This window comes from Panthera leo, chromosome C1 (assembly GCF_018350215.1).
Source record: "Panthera leo isolate Ple1 chromosome C1, P.leo_Ple1_pat1.1, whole genome shotgun sequence".
In the NCBI taxonomy this organism is placed as follows: Eukaryota; Metazoa; Chordata; class Mammalia; order Carnivora; family Felidae; genus Panthera; species Panthera leo.
The window spans coordinates 110,409,692-110,426,720 of record NC_056686.1 but is presented as its reverse complement, the minus strand read 5'-3'; the positions used below and the strand labels follow the sequence as shown (position 1 = coordinate 110,426,720).

The 17,029-nt window shown below is 47.9% G+C and overlaps 1 protein-coding gene across 3 annotated transcripts in view; it reads right to left on the bottom strand.

The window, feature by feature from the left end:
• The window catches only part of LIMS2 (LIM zinc finger domain containing 2), a 42,008-nt gene extending 26,116 nt beyond the window's left edge, over positions 1-15,892 (bottom strand). The window contains exon 1 of one of the 3 annotated variants that reach the window (XM_042954083.1): positions 15,874-15,892. Coding sequence is in view for 1 of the 3 variants with exons in the window: in XM_042954084.1 (XP_042810018.1) it covers positions 11,691-11,701 (11 nt within the window). In the remaining 2 variants the exon portion in view is untranslated. Of the gene's footprint in view, positions 1-11,690; positions 11,848-15,873 lie in introns of those variants that run through there. The other 2 variants (XM_042954084.1, XM_042954085.1) reach the window with 2 other exon arrangements.
• Between the last annotated feature and the right edge of the window lie 1,137 nt (positions 15,893-17,029).

The window sequence follows — 17,029 nt, the reverse complement described above, 5'->3', positions numbered from 1 at the left end:
AAGGTTATCCCCTAACTTGCTAGGGAAAACAGAAGCAAAAGAATCTGATAGAAGACCGGTAGGAAGGCACTATATCCATGCTTTTTTACCTAAGGAGATCAGCAGGGTTATTGTGATCCAAGTGCAAACACCCAAGGTCAGCGGCAGAACTGTGGCTGCTGCTGGTGGAGCAAGCACTATGGTCAGCAGTAAAATAAGGATCCGTAGCACTCCTGGAGATCTTTAACACCGATTCCATTTCCCTGAAACACCTTTCTAAGTAAGGTCAGAAAGCACAAGCAGCATTGGCCTCCACCTTCCCAAAAAACAGTAGCTATCATTCTGAACAGCAGGGCAGGGTACTGGTCCTCCAACACTGAGGTGGAGGGAAAACTTTGGAGGGGATCCATGGCACTCAGATGCCAGGCCCACATACCGAGAAGCATACCTCATCCAGCAAATCCAAATTCATTAACCACCCTGGGGGGCAGCTCTAAAACACAGCCAGATAACTGCAGGCGTTGTGCACAGTATAACTTGTCAATGCAGGTCAATTCCAAAAGTACCAAGCCCTGATCAATTCAACAAATATGTTTTTAAAGGTGGCCACAGAGGCAAAAGGGCACAGAGAGGCTGAGCTTGGAGAATGCAACAGGTACAAAGATCACCTCCCACTCTCTTCTCTGATGGGGATAGCTGAATGCTTAGGAAATCTTATTAGAGAGTTTTGTTGTAGCACCTTTAAGTCAATGTCCAAGGGCCTAGGTACCTTGTACCAGTCCTACTCAGCCCCTCCCATGGGGAAATCCTCAACTCTGGAACCCAGAACTTACCCAGAGTCAGAGTTCCATTTGAGGAGGGATTATTTATTTATGGTTTCCACAATTGCAGATAGACCTGGGAAGGTGGCTATAGCCACAAGCGTTTTGTACATCACAATTTGTAAATAAAGTTCAAGTCCAAGGTGACCAAGCACCGATCAATTCAACAAATATTTACTGTAAAAGGAAGTACCAGGGGCTAGAAATTGAGAAAGGAAATTAGAGTCTGATTGAACCCAAATCCCAAATCTGTGCACAGCCTTGTGCCCCCACCCCACCCCCAGTTCTGCAACCTGTCTTGCAGAACTAGGCGTCGGAGCCATGCTGTGTCTCCAGCCAGCACTCTGGCTCTAGAGGACAAAGTTGCAAAGACATAGTAAGAATGATGTCAGCATAAATGGCAGAGTAAAAGCCTTTAAAATGTTGTCCCTCCATAAAAGCAATGAAAACTAGCAAAAACTGTTAGAATCCACTTTTTCAGAACTCTGTAAATTAACCAAAGGTTTGCAGTAACCCAGGGTACTTCATCAAGAAAAGCAGCTGGGGACTCCTGGGTGGCTCAGTCAGTTAAACGTCTGACTTCAGCCCATGTCATGATCTAATGCACCATGGGTTCGAGCCCTGCATCAGGCTCTGTGCTGACAGCTCAGAGCCTGGAGCCTGCTTCAGATTCTGTGTCTCCCTCTCTCTCTGCCCCTCCCCTGCTCACACCCTCTCTCCCACTCTCTCAAAAAATAAACATTAAAAAAAGAAAGAAAAAAACAGTTGAATCTTGGTAGGAACAGTGAGCTTTATGATATTTTCACTTATCCTAGCCTCTGACCCCTACATCCTAATTCCATTGCTGCCTTAAAAAATAACAGCCCACGTTCCCAGTAATTACGCAGCAGACAGGGCTGAAGCTCCTTCAAACCTTCATTCCCTGGAAGACTCCATTTGAAAGTTTTGTCTTTATGTGACCTCACTCACACATACCCATTGCTAAAAGCCTCTCTTGGGGAGTATTTTTCAAATGTATTACTGTTGTAACTGCCTATGGTATCATAGCTGTCATTGTCATAGGCAATGGATAATAGTGGAAGCAACAATAGACTAATCAAAAAGCTTAAAAGAAAAAACTAAAGGGGAGCCTGGGTGCCTCAGTTGGTTAAGCATCCAACTTCAGCTCAGGTCATGATCTCACAGTTCATGGATTCAAGCCCTGCATTGGGCTCTGTGCTGACAGCTCAGAGCCTGGAGCCTGCTTCGGATTGTGTCTCCCTCTCTCTCTGCCCCTCCCCCCACCTCAAAAATAAATAAACATAAAAAAAATTTTTTAAGGAAAAAATTAAGGAATGACATGTCCTTAGGGGCTTTGAAAAGAACCAAAATAGTCCTAGGAATCTAGAAGGCCACACAAAGCCCAGGACTATGCGCATGCTCAGAGAAGACCCAAGAAGATCCTAACCTCTCACTTCTGATTGACCCTCAGGCTCTGTGTAATCAGGAAGTAAAGGCTAAGGCAGAGTTGTAAACTGCAGGGTTGAATGCTTAAGGTGTGCTGCAACATACACTTAGTGCCCTCAGCAGAGTCCATTATTGGTGACAGACATTCAAGGAAATGGTTGTCCAATCATTAGCTGGCCATTAAACTAATCAAGCAGAGACTTAAGCAGTCGCAAATGACAGAAATATAGACTTTATAGAATTATTTCTGAAAAGTCACTAAACAAACAAACAAGTAGCAACAACATACTCTGGGGAGTGAGGGGGAATTTGATCTCAGAATCACCACATATTATTTGAAATGTCCAGTTCTCAGCAAAAAATCATGAGACATACAAAGAAACAAAAAAGTATTACCCTTACACAGAAAAAAAAAAAGCAATCAATAGAAACCCTCCATGAGGAAGCCCAAATATTACACTTATTAGATGGACTTTAAATCAGTTATTTTAATTACAAAAGAAAACCATGTCTAAAAAAACTGAAGGAAAGTATGAGAATGATATCTCACCAAATGGAGAATATCAATAATGATGTAGAAAATATATAAAATAGGACCAAATAGAAATTACGTAGTTGAAAAGAAACACTAAAAGAGTCCTCCAGGATGAAATTAAAAGACATCAGACAATAATCCGAATCCACATGAAGAAATAAAAAGCGGCAAAGTATATTTAACCTTGATATAGTAAAAGTAACTATATAGATAAAAATAAAAGACAATATAAATGTATTTTTTGTTTGTAAACCTATTTTTCCCCTCTGATTTAAAGACAACAGCATAGGGGCGCCTGGGTGGCGCAGTCGGTTAAGCGTCCGACTTCAGCCAGGTCACGATCTTGCGGCCCGTGAGTTCGGGCCCCGCGTCAGGCTCTGGGCTGATGGCTCAGAGCCTGGAGCCTGTTTCCGATTCTGTGCCTCCCTCTCTCTCTGCCCCTTCCCCCGTTCATGCTCTGTCTCTCTCTGTCCCAAAAATAAATTAAAAACGTTGAAAAAAAAAAAATTAAAAAAAATAAAAATAAAAAAAATAAAGACAACAGCATAATGAAATAATTTAACACAAAAGAAGGCAAGAGTGTAGGAACTAAGAAACAAAAAAGACATAAGATACATAAATAAATAGTAAATTGTAAATGTAAAGTAATTACATTAAAAGTAAATGGATTAAAATCTTCAATTAAAAGTCAGAAGTCAGTATATGCATTTAAAAAAATCTGCTTATATGATTTCTACAAGAAATTCACTTTAGACAAAAACAAATAGTTTGAAAGTAAAAGCATGGAAAAGATATACCATGCGAATAGCAACTAAAAGGGAAGCTAACATCAGACAGCTAGAAGCTAACATCAGACCAAACAGACTTTAAGACAAAAATTGTTATAAGAACAAAAAAGGACCTTTTATAGTGATAAAAGAGTCAATCCAGAGGTGCCTGGGTGGCTCAGTCAGTTAAGCATCTGACTCTGGCTCAGTCAGTTAAGCACCTGACTCTTGACTTCTGGTCAGGTCATGATCTCATGGTTCAAGGGTTCAAGCCCCACATCGGCCTCTGTGCTGATAGCTCAGAGCCTGGAGCCCACATCGAATTCTGTGTCTCCCTCTCTCTCTGACCCTCCCTTGCTCATGCGCTCTCTTGCTCTCTCTCTCTCTCTCTCTCTCTCTCAAAAATAAACAAACATTAGGGGGAAAAAAGCATTCTCAGATCACAATAGAATAAAACCACAAATCAATAATAGAAAGAAATTTAGGAAATTTACAAATATGTGGAAATTAAACAACACACTCCTAACAATCACTGAGTCAAAGAAGAAAACAAAGGAATTAGGAAAAGATTGAGATGAATGAAATGAAAACACAACACACCAAAGGGGATGTAGCTCAAGCAGTGCTCAAGGAAAATTTATAGTTGTACACAGTTGAATAGTTTTCACTGTAGTTATTTATACTTGTGTAATAGGGGCACTTGGCTGGCTCAGTCAATACAGCATATGACTCTTGATGTTGGTGTCTTGAGTTCAAGGCCAATGCTGGGCGTGGAACCTACTTAAAAAAATTAGTTGTATAATAATTTAAATACTTGTATAGTATAAAATAACTTTATAGAAATCAGAAACAGAAGAATAAACTAAATTCAAAGCAAGCATTAGAGAGGAAATAATAAAGATTAGAGAAGAAATAAATGAAATAGAGATTAGGAAAAATAGAGAAAAGCAACAAAACCAAAAATGGTTTGTTGAGAAGATCAAAACTAATAAACCTTTAGCTAGACTGACCAAGAAAACAAGAGAACACCCAAAAGACTAAAATCAGGAATGAAAGAAGGGACCAAAGTTAGAGAAACTTAAAGGACTATAAGGAAAATGCTGTGAACAATTGTATGCAAACTAAATTACAGCAAATTAAATAACCTAGCAGAAATAGACAAATACCTAGAGAGATACAAACTACCAAAACTGAATCAACAAGCAGTGTAAGATCCAAATAGGCCAACAACAAGTAAAGAGACTGGATTTGTAATCAACATCTTCCTACAAAGACGAACCCAGGACCAGATGGTTTTATTGGTGAATTTTACCAAATGTCTAAGTAGCATTAACACCAACCCTTCACAAAATCTTCTCAAAAAATCTACCAGGAGGGAACACTTCTCAACTCATTCAATGAAGTCAGCATTACCCTGAATCAGAAAAATATATCACAAGAAAACTACAGATGAATATCACTTATGAATAGAGATGCAAACATCCTGAACAAAACTGAATCTAGCACCATATAAAAAGTACTACATATCATAACCAAATGGGATTTATTCCAGGATATAAAGTTGGTTTAACATCCAAAATCAATGTAATACATCATATGAATGCTGAAAATGCACTTGGCAAAATCTATGTTTTTCATGATTAAAAAACAAAAAACACCTCTCAACAAACTAGGATTAGAAGGGTATTTCTTCAACCTGATAAAAACCCAGAGCTAACATCATACTTAATGGTAAGAGACTGAGAACTTTCCCTCTAAGATCAGGAATAAGACTAGGATGTCCAGCTTCGACATTTCTTTTCAACACTGCAGTAGAGGTTCTAGCAAGGACAATTAGCAATAAAAGGAAAGAAAATGTATCCAGATTGGAAAAGAAGTAAAACCCTCTATTTGATTACCACATACTCTTATACACAGAAAACCCTAAACCCCAAGGAAAACTATTACAGCTAGTAAATGAACTCATCAAGTTTGCAGGTAAAAAACCAATATACAAAACCCACTAGCAATAAGCAATATGAATATGAAATTAATAAAACAATTCCATTTATACTAGCATCATAAAGAATAAAATACCTGGGAATAAATTTAACCAACAAAGTATAAGACTTATACAATGAAAACTATAAAACATTGTTGAAAGAAACTAGAGAAGACCTAAATAAATGGAAAGACATCCCATGTTCAGGGATTGGAAAACTTGCTATTGTTAAGATGACAATAACGTTCCCCAACAAATTAACCTACAGATACAACACAAGCCCTATAAAAATTCCAACTGCCTTTTTTACAGAAATGAGCAAGCCAATCCTAAAATTCATAAAGAACTGAAGAAACTCAGAATAACCAAAATAATTTGAAAAAGAACAAAGTCAGCAGGCCAACATTTTGTAATTTCAAAACTTACTACAGAGTTACAGTAGTAATAATTAAACAGTCTGGTACCAGCATAAGGACAGACACATACATCAGTGGAATAGTATTGAGAATCCAGAAATGATCCCATATATCCATGATCAACTGATTTTTGACAATGCTGCCATGACAATTCAATGAGAAAATAATAGTTTTGTCAACAAATGATGCTAAGACCACTGGACAGCCACATACAAAAGAATGGTTTCAAACCCCTACCTCAGGCCACATATAAAAATTGACTCACAATGGATGGAAAATCAAAATGTCAGAGTTAAAAGTATAAACTTGTAGAAGAAAACATAGGAATAAATCTCCATGATCTTAGATTAGGTAACACTTCCCTAGATATGACACCAAAAACTCAAGCAATCAAAGAATAAATAGATATATTGGACTTCATCACAATTTTAAACTTTGGTGCATCAAAAAACACTATCAAGAAAGTTAAAAGACAATCCACAGAATAGGAGAAAATATTTTGCAAATCATATAGCTGGTAAGTGTCTCACATCCAGAATACATAAAGAACTCTTAAAATCCAATAATAAAAAGACAACCCAATTTTAAAATGGGCACTGAAACCAAACAAACATTTCTCCAAAGAAGATGTACCAGCAGCCAATAAGCACATGATAAGATGCTCAACATGACAGGTTGTTAGGAAAATGAAAGTCAAAAAAGTGATACCACTTTACACCCACTAAAACAAACAATAAGTGTTAGTGAGGATGTGGAGAAAATTAGAACCCTCACACATTCCTGGTGGGAATGTAAAAGTATGCAGTTACTCTGAAAATAGCTTGGCAATTCCTCAAAAAGTTTAACATAGAATTACCAGCAATTCCACTCCTAAGTATATGCTCAAGTGAGTAGAAAATATAGATAGAAAAATTCACAGCAGCATTATTCATAAAAGCCAAAAAGTGGAAACAATTCAAATGCCCACTACAACTGAACACATAGACAAAATACGGTAAATCCATGCAATGGAATATTATTTGCACCTCTCCCCCAAAAAAGGAATGAAGTATTGATTCATACCACAACATAAATGAACCTTGAAAATATTATGCTAAATGAAAGAAGCCAGGTAAAAAAAAAAAAAAAAAGCCCATATAATGTAGAGTTGTATTTATAGAAAATACACAGAACAGCCAAATCTATAGCGACAGACTGCACATTAATTGTTACCAGGAGCTGGGGGAGGGCAGAATGGGGACTGACTGCACATGGGTATGGGGTTTCTTTTGGGGGGTGATGAAAATGTTCTATAGAATTAGTGGTGATAGTTGCACAACTGGTGAATGCACTAAAACCCACTAAACCGTACACCTTAAAACAGTGAATTTTATGGTATGTGAATTATATCTCAAATGTTTAGGGGTGCCTGGTTGTCTCAATCAGTTAAGCATCTGACTCTTGATTTCCGCTCAGGTCATGATCTATCTCATGGCTCATGGGATCGAGGTCATGATCTCATGGTCCATGGGATCGAGCCCTACATCGGGGTCTGCACTGTCAGCACAGAGCCTGCTTGGGATTCTCTTTCCCTCTCTCTCTCCCTCTCTCTCTCTCTCTTTGTCCCTCTCCTGCTCATACACTCTCTCTCTCAAAATAAATAAACATTTTTTTAATGTTTATTTATTTATTTTTTTTTAATGTTTAAAAAGCACATGTGTAGTGAAGAATGCAGCTACGTAGCTTACTAGAGAAACAACAGAGGCCAAGGCCACCATCAAGTTGTGAGGCAGGGCTGTCACCCCCTTGTGGCTGAGCTGTGAGAGCCATCCCCAGGGCAGCCAGAGACACCACTGCAAACAGCCTCTCCACAGCCAGCTTCCCTCCCCCACCTCCTCCCTTGACCCACTGGGAGGCCAAGTCCTTGGTATGCATCAGATGAGTGATGTTTTCCAACCTTCTTACCCCACATGAAATCGGACTTTGAATGCTTTCATTTTCTTAACTGGAAACTCAGGCATCAGTGTGGACACATTGTTGGTTTTATTTACATACATACATTGGGTCGCGTCATCTTAGTGAAACACTGTCCTCTCAGGTAAGTATCCCATTAACATGTTTATCTTGTTAGGCCATATTGAGTAAATATTCACCGTCAGGAATTTAGAAGATTTGAATAAACAGAACAAGGAGGAGAGTTAGGGTTCCCCCTCTGCCCACCCTCCCTGGAAATGAAGACCTAAGGAACATTTAGTATGACTCTGCACTGACAGATGGAACAGAGAGAAGCAGTGTAGCTGGAGAGGCGGGACAGCCACTGTGCCTACAAAGCCGGGCCCCTCTGCACAGTAGGATGCCCGGGCCATCTTGTAGCAGCTCCCAAGTGCTGACTGCTGAATTTTCAGGAATTTTGGGAACCAGTTAACATCATGTTGGTAGTTTGAAGTGAGCCGAGGTGGAGGTATTTTCAGCCCGGAAATGGACACGCTACAAATCAGACCCACCACCCCCCCACCGCACCGCACTGGCAGGGTCAGAGTCAATGCCAGAAGTCCAGGGAAAGGGAGGAGTTGAGGAGTCTTGGGTGCTACCTAGCCTGGCCTGGTCTGGGGCTCAGGGTCCAGCTGCGTGGCACTCATCATCTGTTTCCCACAGCTCCACGTGCTGTGCTCAGGCCCTGGCTGCCATCTTAGCTACACGCTGGCAGGCCCTTCCGCCAAGGGGGCCACTGGGCATGCTCCTGAAGAAAGTGGGGACCGGGCACCATGGAGGGCAAGGGTGCTGGTGGATGTGGGGACCCAGATCCAGCAGCCCTGCTCTGCACTGTACAGAGGCCCAGCTCAGGAGCTGGCACCTGGTGGCCTCAGCAGACTAGGGTCGTATGGTGGGTGGGACTCCACCCTACAATAGGCCAAGCCACTGACCTCACCAGCTGTGAGCGCCCAGTCCCAGGCTGCACTTGGAGGAGGGCCAGTGACAGGCTGGGACCCTTAGCAGGGGTGTGACCTGCCTGGGCCTTCACATCCTCATTGTAGACCAGTGCTGATGTCAAAGGTCCCTCCGGCTAGGACAAAGATTCCGGTGTTTTTAAGGTCCAGAGTCTTTGGGCCCCCACCAGGGCTGAGTTTCCATCCCACAGCTTGCCCACCCCCAACCACACCCGGGCCCTCCTTACCCTTCTGCCCCAGCTCAGCCCAATCTGGGGCTTCAGACCCTCCTCTCCAACCTCCTCCCAGCACTTCCTCAGGGACTTGTCACAGCTCTTCCAATCCTTCATGGCCCAAACTAGCTTGGGGCCCACACCTGCTCCACCATTGGACATCGTCTTGGATTCCACCCTCTCAGTCAGGTCCTCCCATTCTACCTCCCAGACCCTGAATCCCCTCCTCTTCTCCACCCCCAAGGCTGCCAATGACAAGAAGCCTCCCTTGTGGTGGACCTCCTTCCCAATCTCTTCCTCAGCAGCCCTTTCTTTCTCTCCACAGCACCTGCAGGTGTGTTTCCAAAGTGCACGGCCGTGTACAACACTCTGGGCCACTTCACTGGCTCTCCCCTGCCCTCCCCCTGGCCTTGCTCACTCTGGTCCTGGGGCAAGCTGGCACTTTATACAGTTGGCAGGGTGCGTGAGGTGTACGAGGAGAAGGTTGTTTCCAGGTCAGCCTGGTTCTAGGTAGCGCAGGTGGATGTGCAGAGAACCAGGATGCAGCATGGGCATTGCCCTGGGGTCTCATGGGGGCAGTGGGCATGCATAGGTCAAGGTGGCACACAACAGAGTGAAAGCAAAACTCCACAGCTTCTGGGACGGGAAAAACATCGCCCACCCCAATGGCTGGGTTGGATGTCCCATCCTCAGCTGGCCTGGCCCCATGCCTGTGAGCGGCATGGGGCGGGGGGGGCGGGGGGGCGCAAGCCAATCCCAGCCTGGGCACTGCGTGTGGCAGGCAAACTCTGCTCCCAGACGGCTCACAGCTGCAAAAAACGAATGAGCAGGAAAAGAGCCCACAAGAAAAGAAGCAAGCCACCAAAATATTCCTAGGGGCATCTCTGAGGAGTGGAACTGTGGGTGTTTTCTTTCTCTTTTTCTGTTCCCATTATCTTTAACGTTTCTGGGGGTTTTTCTAACTCCCTGAGATGAGCAATGTTACTTTTACAAGGAAAAACTCCACCCAGTGTTTTCCAAAGTTCACTCTGGGCCCTGTTTCATTTGATGACCAGCATTTCTCAGGCTCGGGGCACCTGCCGGACCCCTGCAGCAAGCCAGGGCAGGCTGGCCCTGCTCCCAAAGCTGCCTGCCTTCCCTGGGCTGGGGGGCAGCCCTTCCCTGGAAGGCTCAAGGGACTCAGGGGCGACAGGAGCCCTGCCAAGAGAACAGAGGTGCCTCTGTCTCTGATCTGCCTCAGAGCCTGCAGGGTGTCAGGATAAAAGCTGCTGCCAAAGCTGGAGGGGTGTGGCCCTGCCTTATTAGGGTGTTTGCTGTGCCCGGGCCACCTCGCACACATCCCACTCAACGCTGGTCTGTGCTCCTGATGCTGTCCCTGTTTCACTCTGTCCCATCTTGTCCTCATAAGCTTACATGTCGGGGACCAGGAAGCGGGCAGGGAAAGCAGGGGCTCCAGAGCACATGAGGAGGGGTGAGCCCTGGAAGGCTGGCTGTGTCCACAGACTCAGGCCATGATGGAGTGGGCAGCAAAGTGCATCTGAAACAAGACATCTGCCATTTTGGGTGCCCTAGCTGCCCTAATACTGTGGGCCAGCGTATCCCCACCCACTGGGTGATCACTCTGCACATCACACCATATTTGGGGTCATCACCCCACCCTCCGTAGCTGTTCCCCATTCCTGGGTACGGCTTCTCCCCAAGTCTTTTTCCTAGCAAAACCACAGGGTTTTCGCGGCCCACAAACCACAAGTCAAAGAACATCGTCCTGCCAGGGCTTGGCTGGAAGGGGGCTGCTGGGCCTTGGAGACCATCCCCTCCCACCCAGTCTGAGTCATGCACTTATACCCAGCCATGTTCCAGAAAGGACTGCAGAGGCCAACACTGGCCAGATACTAGTGGACATGTGACTGGCCTCCTAAGTCACTCAGCCTCTAGGGCCTCAGTTACCTCATCTGTGAAATGGCACCAGGGCCTGGGAGCCCAGCCTGGGCCAGGCCTAGGGGAGTGCCTTGTCCCCACCCCCTGAGCAACCTATGCTTGGGCAGAGTTTAGCCAGACCCCCACACAGACCCCTTATCATTTTTAACATTGTCACCGTTTTCACCGTTCTGGCTTACAGAGGAGGAGACAAGGGCCCCAGAGGTAAGATCTCCTCCACAGGATCACACAGCTGGGGGTCCGGGAAGCTGATAGAGGCCACAGTCTGGGTTTTAACGCCCTGCCCTTTGGTTGTGACCTCGGGTTGGTGCCCGGCCCCTCTGAGCCCTGGTTCTCCTCTAGAGAGGGGAAACCTGTGCCCATCTTGCAAGGTAGGCGGGAAGGGGGCGGGAGGGAGCTTCACCTGCTGCGGCCGGACACCCCGGTCCCGACGCGCGCCGCTACCCGGGCCGGACACCCCGGTCCCGACGGGCACCGCTACCCCGGCAGCCAACCGAGGTCTAGGGGCCGGGCCGGAGGCGCGGCAGGTGGATCGGCCGGCTCCCCGGGGCGGGTGGGGGGGGCAGGGGTCGGGGCGGGGGTCCCGTCCCGCAGTCCCGCCCAGGCAGGCGCCCTCCTGGCGCGTGGCGCCCTCCACCCAAGGGCGTGGGGGAGGGGAGGGCTGTTACCTTCCCGTCATTGTGGCCGCGCGCGTTGAGCCCGTGGTCGCCTCGAGACCCCCTCCGACGCCTCCGCAGCCGGCCGAGCACCCGCCCGCAGGTCCCTCCCGGGAGCCGAGCGGGGAGACGCCCAAAAAAGGCCAAGAGCGGCTCCGCCCGCCGCGCAGCCCAGCCCGCGAGGTGGGGAGGGGGGGCAGGGGTGGGGTTCGCCCCGCCCGCGAGGGGGTGGTGGGAAGCGGGGAGAGTGGGGGCGGAGGGGTGGGCCCTGCCACTCGGCGCGGCCCCTGCTCTGGGGACACCCGAGCCTGGCCTGCGGCGGGCGCGGGTCACGTCCTCCCCCGCCCGGGCTTCGCTCGCCACCTCCCCGGATTCCCGGCATAGTTTTCCTTTTAAAGGGAGTGAAGTTATAATAACCACGAAGGAGCCCCCCAAACCCGCCGGGACGCCCCCCCCCCCCGCGCTCCCGTTCCGCTGTCCCCGGCCGCCCCAGAACTCGAACGCTGGCGGGCCAACCGGGATTGGGGGACACCGAGGGACGGTGCTCGGACCACCTCCCCGCTGCCTCCAAGCCCCGAGCTCCTGCTGCGGCCCCAGGTCCAAGGGAGGGGTCACCTTCACGCTTCCGTGCTTCACACAGACCTTTCTGGGCACCAACTCCCTCCCGGGGGCCCTGGGGACCCCCCAGTCCACGTCGTCCCACCCCGGGGGAGCCCAAGGCGGAGGAGGGCGTCCCTTCAACCCGTGAGCCTAAGTCTACATACTGAGATGCCAGACCAGTGCCCTCCCTGGGAAATAACCATTTCACCCAAGCATGTGAGTAACCCCTAACCTAGCAAAAGGTACCTTACAATGGAGAAACCCAATGCCCGAGTTGGGGAGGAGAACCGAGCACTCCTTTCTATGATGAAGCACTACTGACAAGATAGGGAAGAGCCCTTTAAAGTGCCCCTGTGACACAGAATCATTTGCGGAATCTATTCTGAGAAAAATATTACATAAACAAAAAAAACCCTCACTCACTCTACCTACAGGCACATTATTTCCAGCTGGGCTGTGGAGTGTAGCGTATAACTGGAAGCAACCCAAATATCACACCGTGAGGCCAGGGCCGAGCCTCCTGATCTATTAACCCTACTGAACATCAAACATCCTATCACTTCTAGCTTGGCAACAGATAAAGACTATCTAGAAATGACAGTGCAAAGTAGCAACCCACAAATAAACAGTGGAATTCAGAAGGGAGAGTTGATAGTGACATGCAGAGTTACACCTGCAGAAATGAGCTCGATAAAGGCGTCTGTTCCTAAGCAGCTGGTATCTTGAAACCAGAGCAGTTTGCACTTGTTAGTTCTTTTGCAGTGGTGTCCTAGCTAATAAATAGTGTTTTACTGCAACTTGATGGTTGATTAAGCATCAAGTATGGATGACTTCTTGGTTCATCTGCCTGTTTAAGGAGAAATGCTTTCCACAATTGCTGATGCAGAGGAACAGGTGTGCCAGGGGCTGTGCTCCAGAAATGGACTGCCTGACTCGATGGTTCATTGAATGTTGGGGTCCTACAGGAACCAAAAAGGATGAAAAGTAGAAGGGAGAACACCACAGGGACCTGCTCCCTGCCCCAAGGGGATCCCACACCTACCTGAAAGCCTGAAAGCCTCCTTAGCATGGTTGCTGAGCACAGGAAGATGTGCCTGTAGCCAAACCAGAGCCCTCTGCTGCTCACCCGACCATGTAGCATGCCTCATCCTGGGGCCAAGGGCAAGCTCAACAGGAAGGAGCTTGGTGGCAGCTGTGGGCATCAGTCAGCTCTGCTGAAGATACGAAGGCTCCAAGGAGCCATGTGCCAGCCTCATGCAGATTTGCAGGAAAGAGCTGCAGTTGCCTGGCAGTGGTCACTCACATATTCACTCACTGACACCCATTCATCCCAGAGTAATGATGCTATTCAGGCACTGGGGGTAGAGCAGTGAACAAGAGGACATGCAGTGGGGGGCAAACAGTAAATAAAACATAAACGTGACTTCAGGCAGGGACAGTGCTGCAAAGAACAGAACAACATGAGGAGCTGCTTTAGGTTGGAGGCATAAGGAAGGCTTCTGAGGAGTGGCATTGGAGCTAAAACCTGAATGAGGAAAAGAGCCAGCGGGGGGGGGGGGGGGGGGGGGGGGGCGGCCAGGGCAGTGGCCCTGAGGTGGGAATGGGCTTGGGAGCTCAAGGTCAGAAAGAAGGTGGTGTCTCTGGAGAACAGAGAGGCAGAGGGCATGGGAAATAAGGGAGAGGGGCCAGGGGGCCAGAGCACAAGGGCCACGTTAGTGTTTGGATTCCACCCTTAGAACAGTGGGGGATTCTGGGGCGCCTGGGTGGCTCAGTCAGCTCAGTCGGCTAAGCAGCCGACTTCGGCTCAGGTCATGATCTCGTGGTCTGTGAGTTCGAGCCCTGCGTCAGGCTCTGTGCTGACAGCTCAGAGCCTGGCGCCTGCTTTGGATTCTGTGTCTTCCTCTCTCTCTCTCTGCCCCTCCCCCCCCAGCTCTGTCTTCTTCTTAAAAATAAATAAATGTTAAAAAAAGTTTTTTTTAAACAGTGGGGGTTTCTAAGCAAGGACAGACAACACTCTCTGGGACTCAGGGGGCTTCCCCCTCATGCCCCTCTCTAGCTGACAGCTACACCTGAGCCAGTCCAGTGCCCAGGGATGCTAAGGTAGGGCTCAGGGTTCATGGAGCCAAGGGAGGGGCTGGGCTTCCTCTGACCAGACCAGCCTAATTAGTAGCATGAGGACAGAGAGAAACTGGGGATCCCAAAATGCCTCAACTTGTATCTAGATTCAAAGTCCCACCCCCCTGTGATGGTGGGGCCTTGCAGCCCCGAGGAAGTCTCAGGGTCTCTCACCATGGCCCAGGTCCCAGAAGGAGCCAGGGTGCCTTCCCAGCACAAAGGACCTGTGTCATGCCTATTTAATGATGGCCCATGTGAAATGAGGCACCCTAACCATTCTTCCCAAAGGGCCTCTCCCCCAAATCTGGTTTAGGCATCTCCCCCTCGGGGCACTGGGGATAGCTAAACTGGGCTGTCGTCAAGCAGGAGTGTATAACTGGAACCAAAGTATATTCCAGAAGTGGCCTGTGACAATCCCCAGGGAAGGACAGAGAAGCACCTGGATGGCACAGAGGAGAAGCTGGAGGCTCTAGCTGGAGCCTGGCCAAAAATGAGTAGTGGGTGCACACCCGCCTCTATACGCCCACAGAAAGCAGATCATTTGCTCCTTTAACAATGAAATATTTCTATTTTAAAATGGGAGCATGCCTTCAGACAGTGATCTGCTATTATATACATCATCTGACCAGCCCAACATGACCTTCCTTCTTCCTGGCCCAAGCAGAGCTCAGTGAAAGAAGTCTGATTACCATTATGGCAGAATCATAAGCCACCAATTCTTTTAGAGCTTGCAGAACAAAAGAGACTCAGAGGTTGTCTTAGCCTATGGAGAACACAGAACCCTTCTTGAGGGTCTGGATTACCCAGGGGTATAACAGGACCACGGAGCTTCACAACTCCTTTGCAAAGACAGGCTGGCCTTGGACTCTGAAAAGAAAATGCCAGTTCTCTCTTACCTTAGCTCTGGGGCAGGCTTGATGCAACTCACAGACTTGGAACTAGTTGTTGGCCTCGCACAACCCCAAACAGCATTCAGGAATGCCACATGTTTGCACCACAAAGCATCACTGCGTGGTCCAACAAGAAATCACTTGTGCACTGTGATCACAGAGATTTTCACCTGCAGGGGCACCAGCCTCTCTCTGCTCCTAAGGACACCTCTCTTCTACACATGGGGTTCTCTTTGCCTCCTCTTTCCCATTAGGACAGCCAACCCACCAACCATCTCCAACCTCTGTCCAGAATAAAAATCAGCTGTGCCCGCACCACCATGATCCCCAACCCCAACCTGTCCACACTTGGTCTCATCCACAGAAGGCCTAGCATCCAGCCAAGGTGAGCAGACTTTCATCATCTGCATGCCACGTAAGGGTGTGTGAGGCTAAACCAGGAGGCAGACCACCCTGGGGCTGTTTCTTCACCCCAATATTAGCAACATTGTCATGATCACTTAAAGGACATAAAGGGAATGGCAGGGACCAAGCCCCATACACATCTCAAAAGCAAACAGTACCCCTCAGGCGCCATGCAGTGTCTCTACCTCAGGGGGCTGAGTCTCCACTCCATCCTCCTTCTGCTGCTTCCTTCCCTGAGCGCTGCCAGCACCTTCTCTGGCGGAAAAAGCAGCTGCCCAGCCCGCTTGGCACAGCCACTTGGAGAAGGACTGGGCAGCAGCTGCTGGGAGTGTCCAGCCGCCACGGGTACCCAGATATTCCAGCGTCACCTCTCCCCAGGCAAGAGGCTCCGCTTGAGCTGGAGGGTGGGCCGGAGGCACCTTGGGGTCAGGAGAGGGTGGAGGAAGCCAGGAAGGAAAGGCCGGCCTCCCTCGGGAGGTGGTTGCAGGGCGGGCCACTGAAAGCCCATTCCCCCCGCAGGCCCAGGAGCTGGGCCAGCAGAACAAAGGAGCCACAGCTGCCCTCCACATTCAGAGACCAGAAAAGAGGCAGCTGCCAGGGTGGCATCCATTTGGCAGCCGCTAAAAATGAGCATTTACTAAACTCCTGAGTTCATGAGTCCCCAGGGAGGCCTGATGTTTACAGCACTTACACACGCCAAAACCAAGCCCTACAAGGGCACAGAGAAAAGAAAACCCACAACTACTTTGAATAACCCAAGGACAGTTACTGAGACACCTTCTTGCCAGTTATTATTTTCCATGAAAGGAGGGAAATCTCAGGATTATTTATATGATTTTAATTATTTTCTAATCTTTTGCTATAAAAATTTCATTGTAGGGGCGCTGAGGTGGCCCAGTCGGTTGAGCGTCAGACTTCGGCTCAGGTCATGATCTCACGGTCTGTGAGTTCGAGCCCCTCATCGGGCTCTGTGCTGACAGCTCGGAGCCTGGAGCCTGGAGCTTCGGATTCTGTCTCCCTCTCTCTCTCTGCCCCTCCTCCACTCACGCTGTCTCTCTTCTCAAAAATAAATAAGCATTTTTTTACAAGTTTTTTTTTTAAATTTTCATTGTATTGGGAAATGCCCAGAAGTAGAAGCAAACTTCCTTGAGCTTCACCCCCAAAGATGGGTGCCAACAATACTCTGATTCCAGTCTTATCTGCACACAGTCACTGTGCGCACAATTGTGATCCTTTTGTGCTTGAAATTTCACATCATTTCTTCATGGCAAACGTCCACGCTGTGCAGCACTTATCAGAGCTGCCCAGTTGTACAGCTCCGGGGCATCCTTCACACTGTGC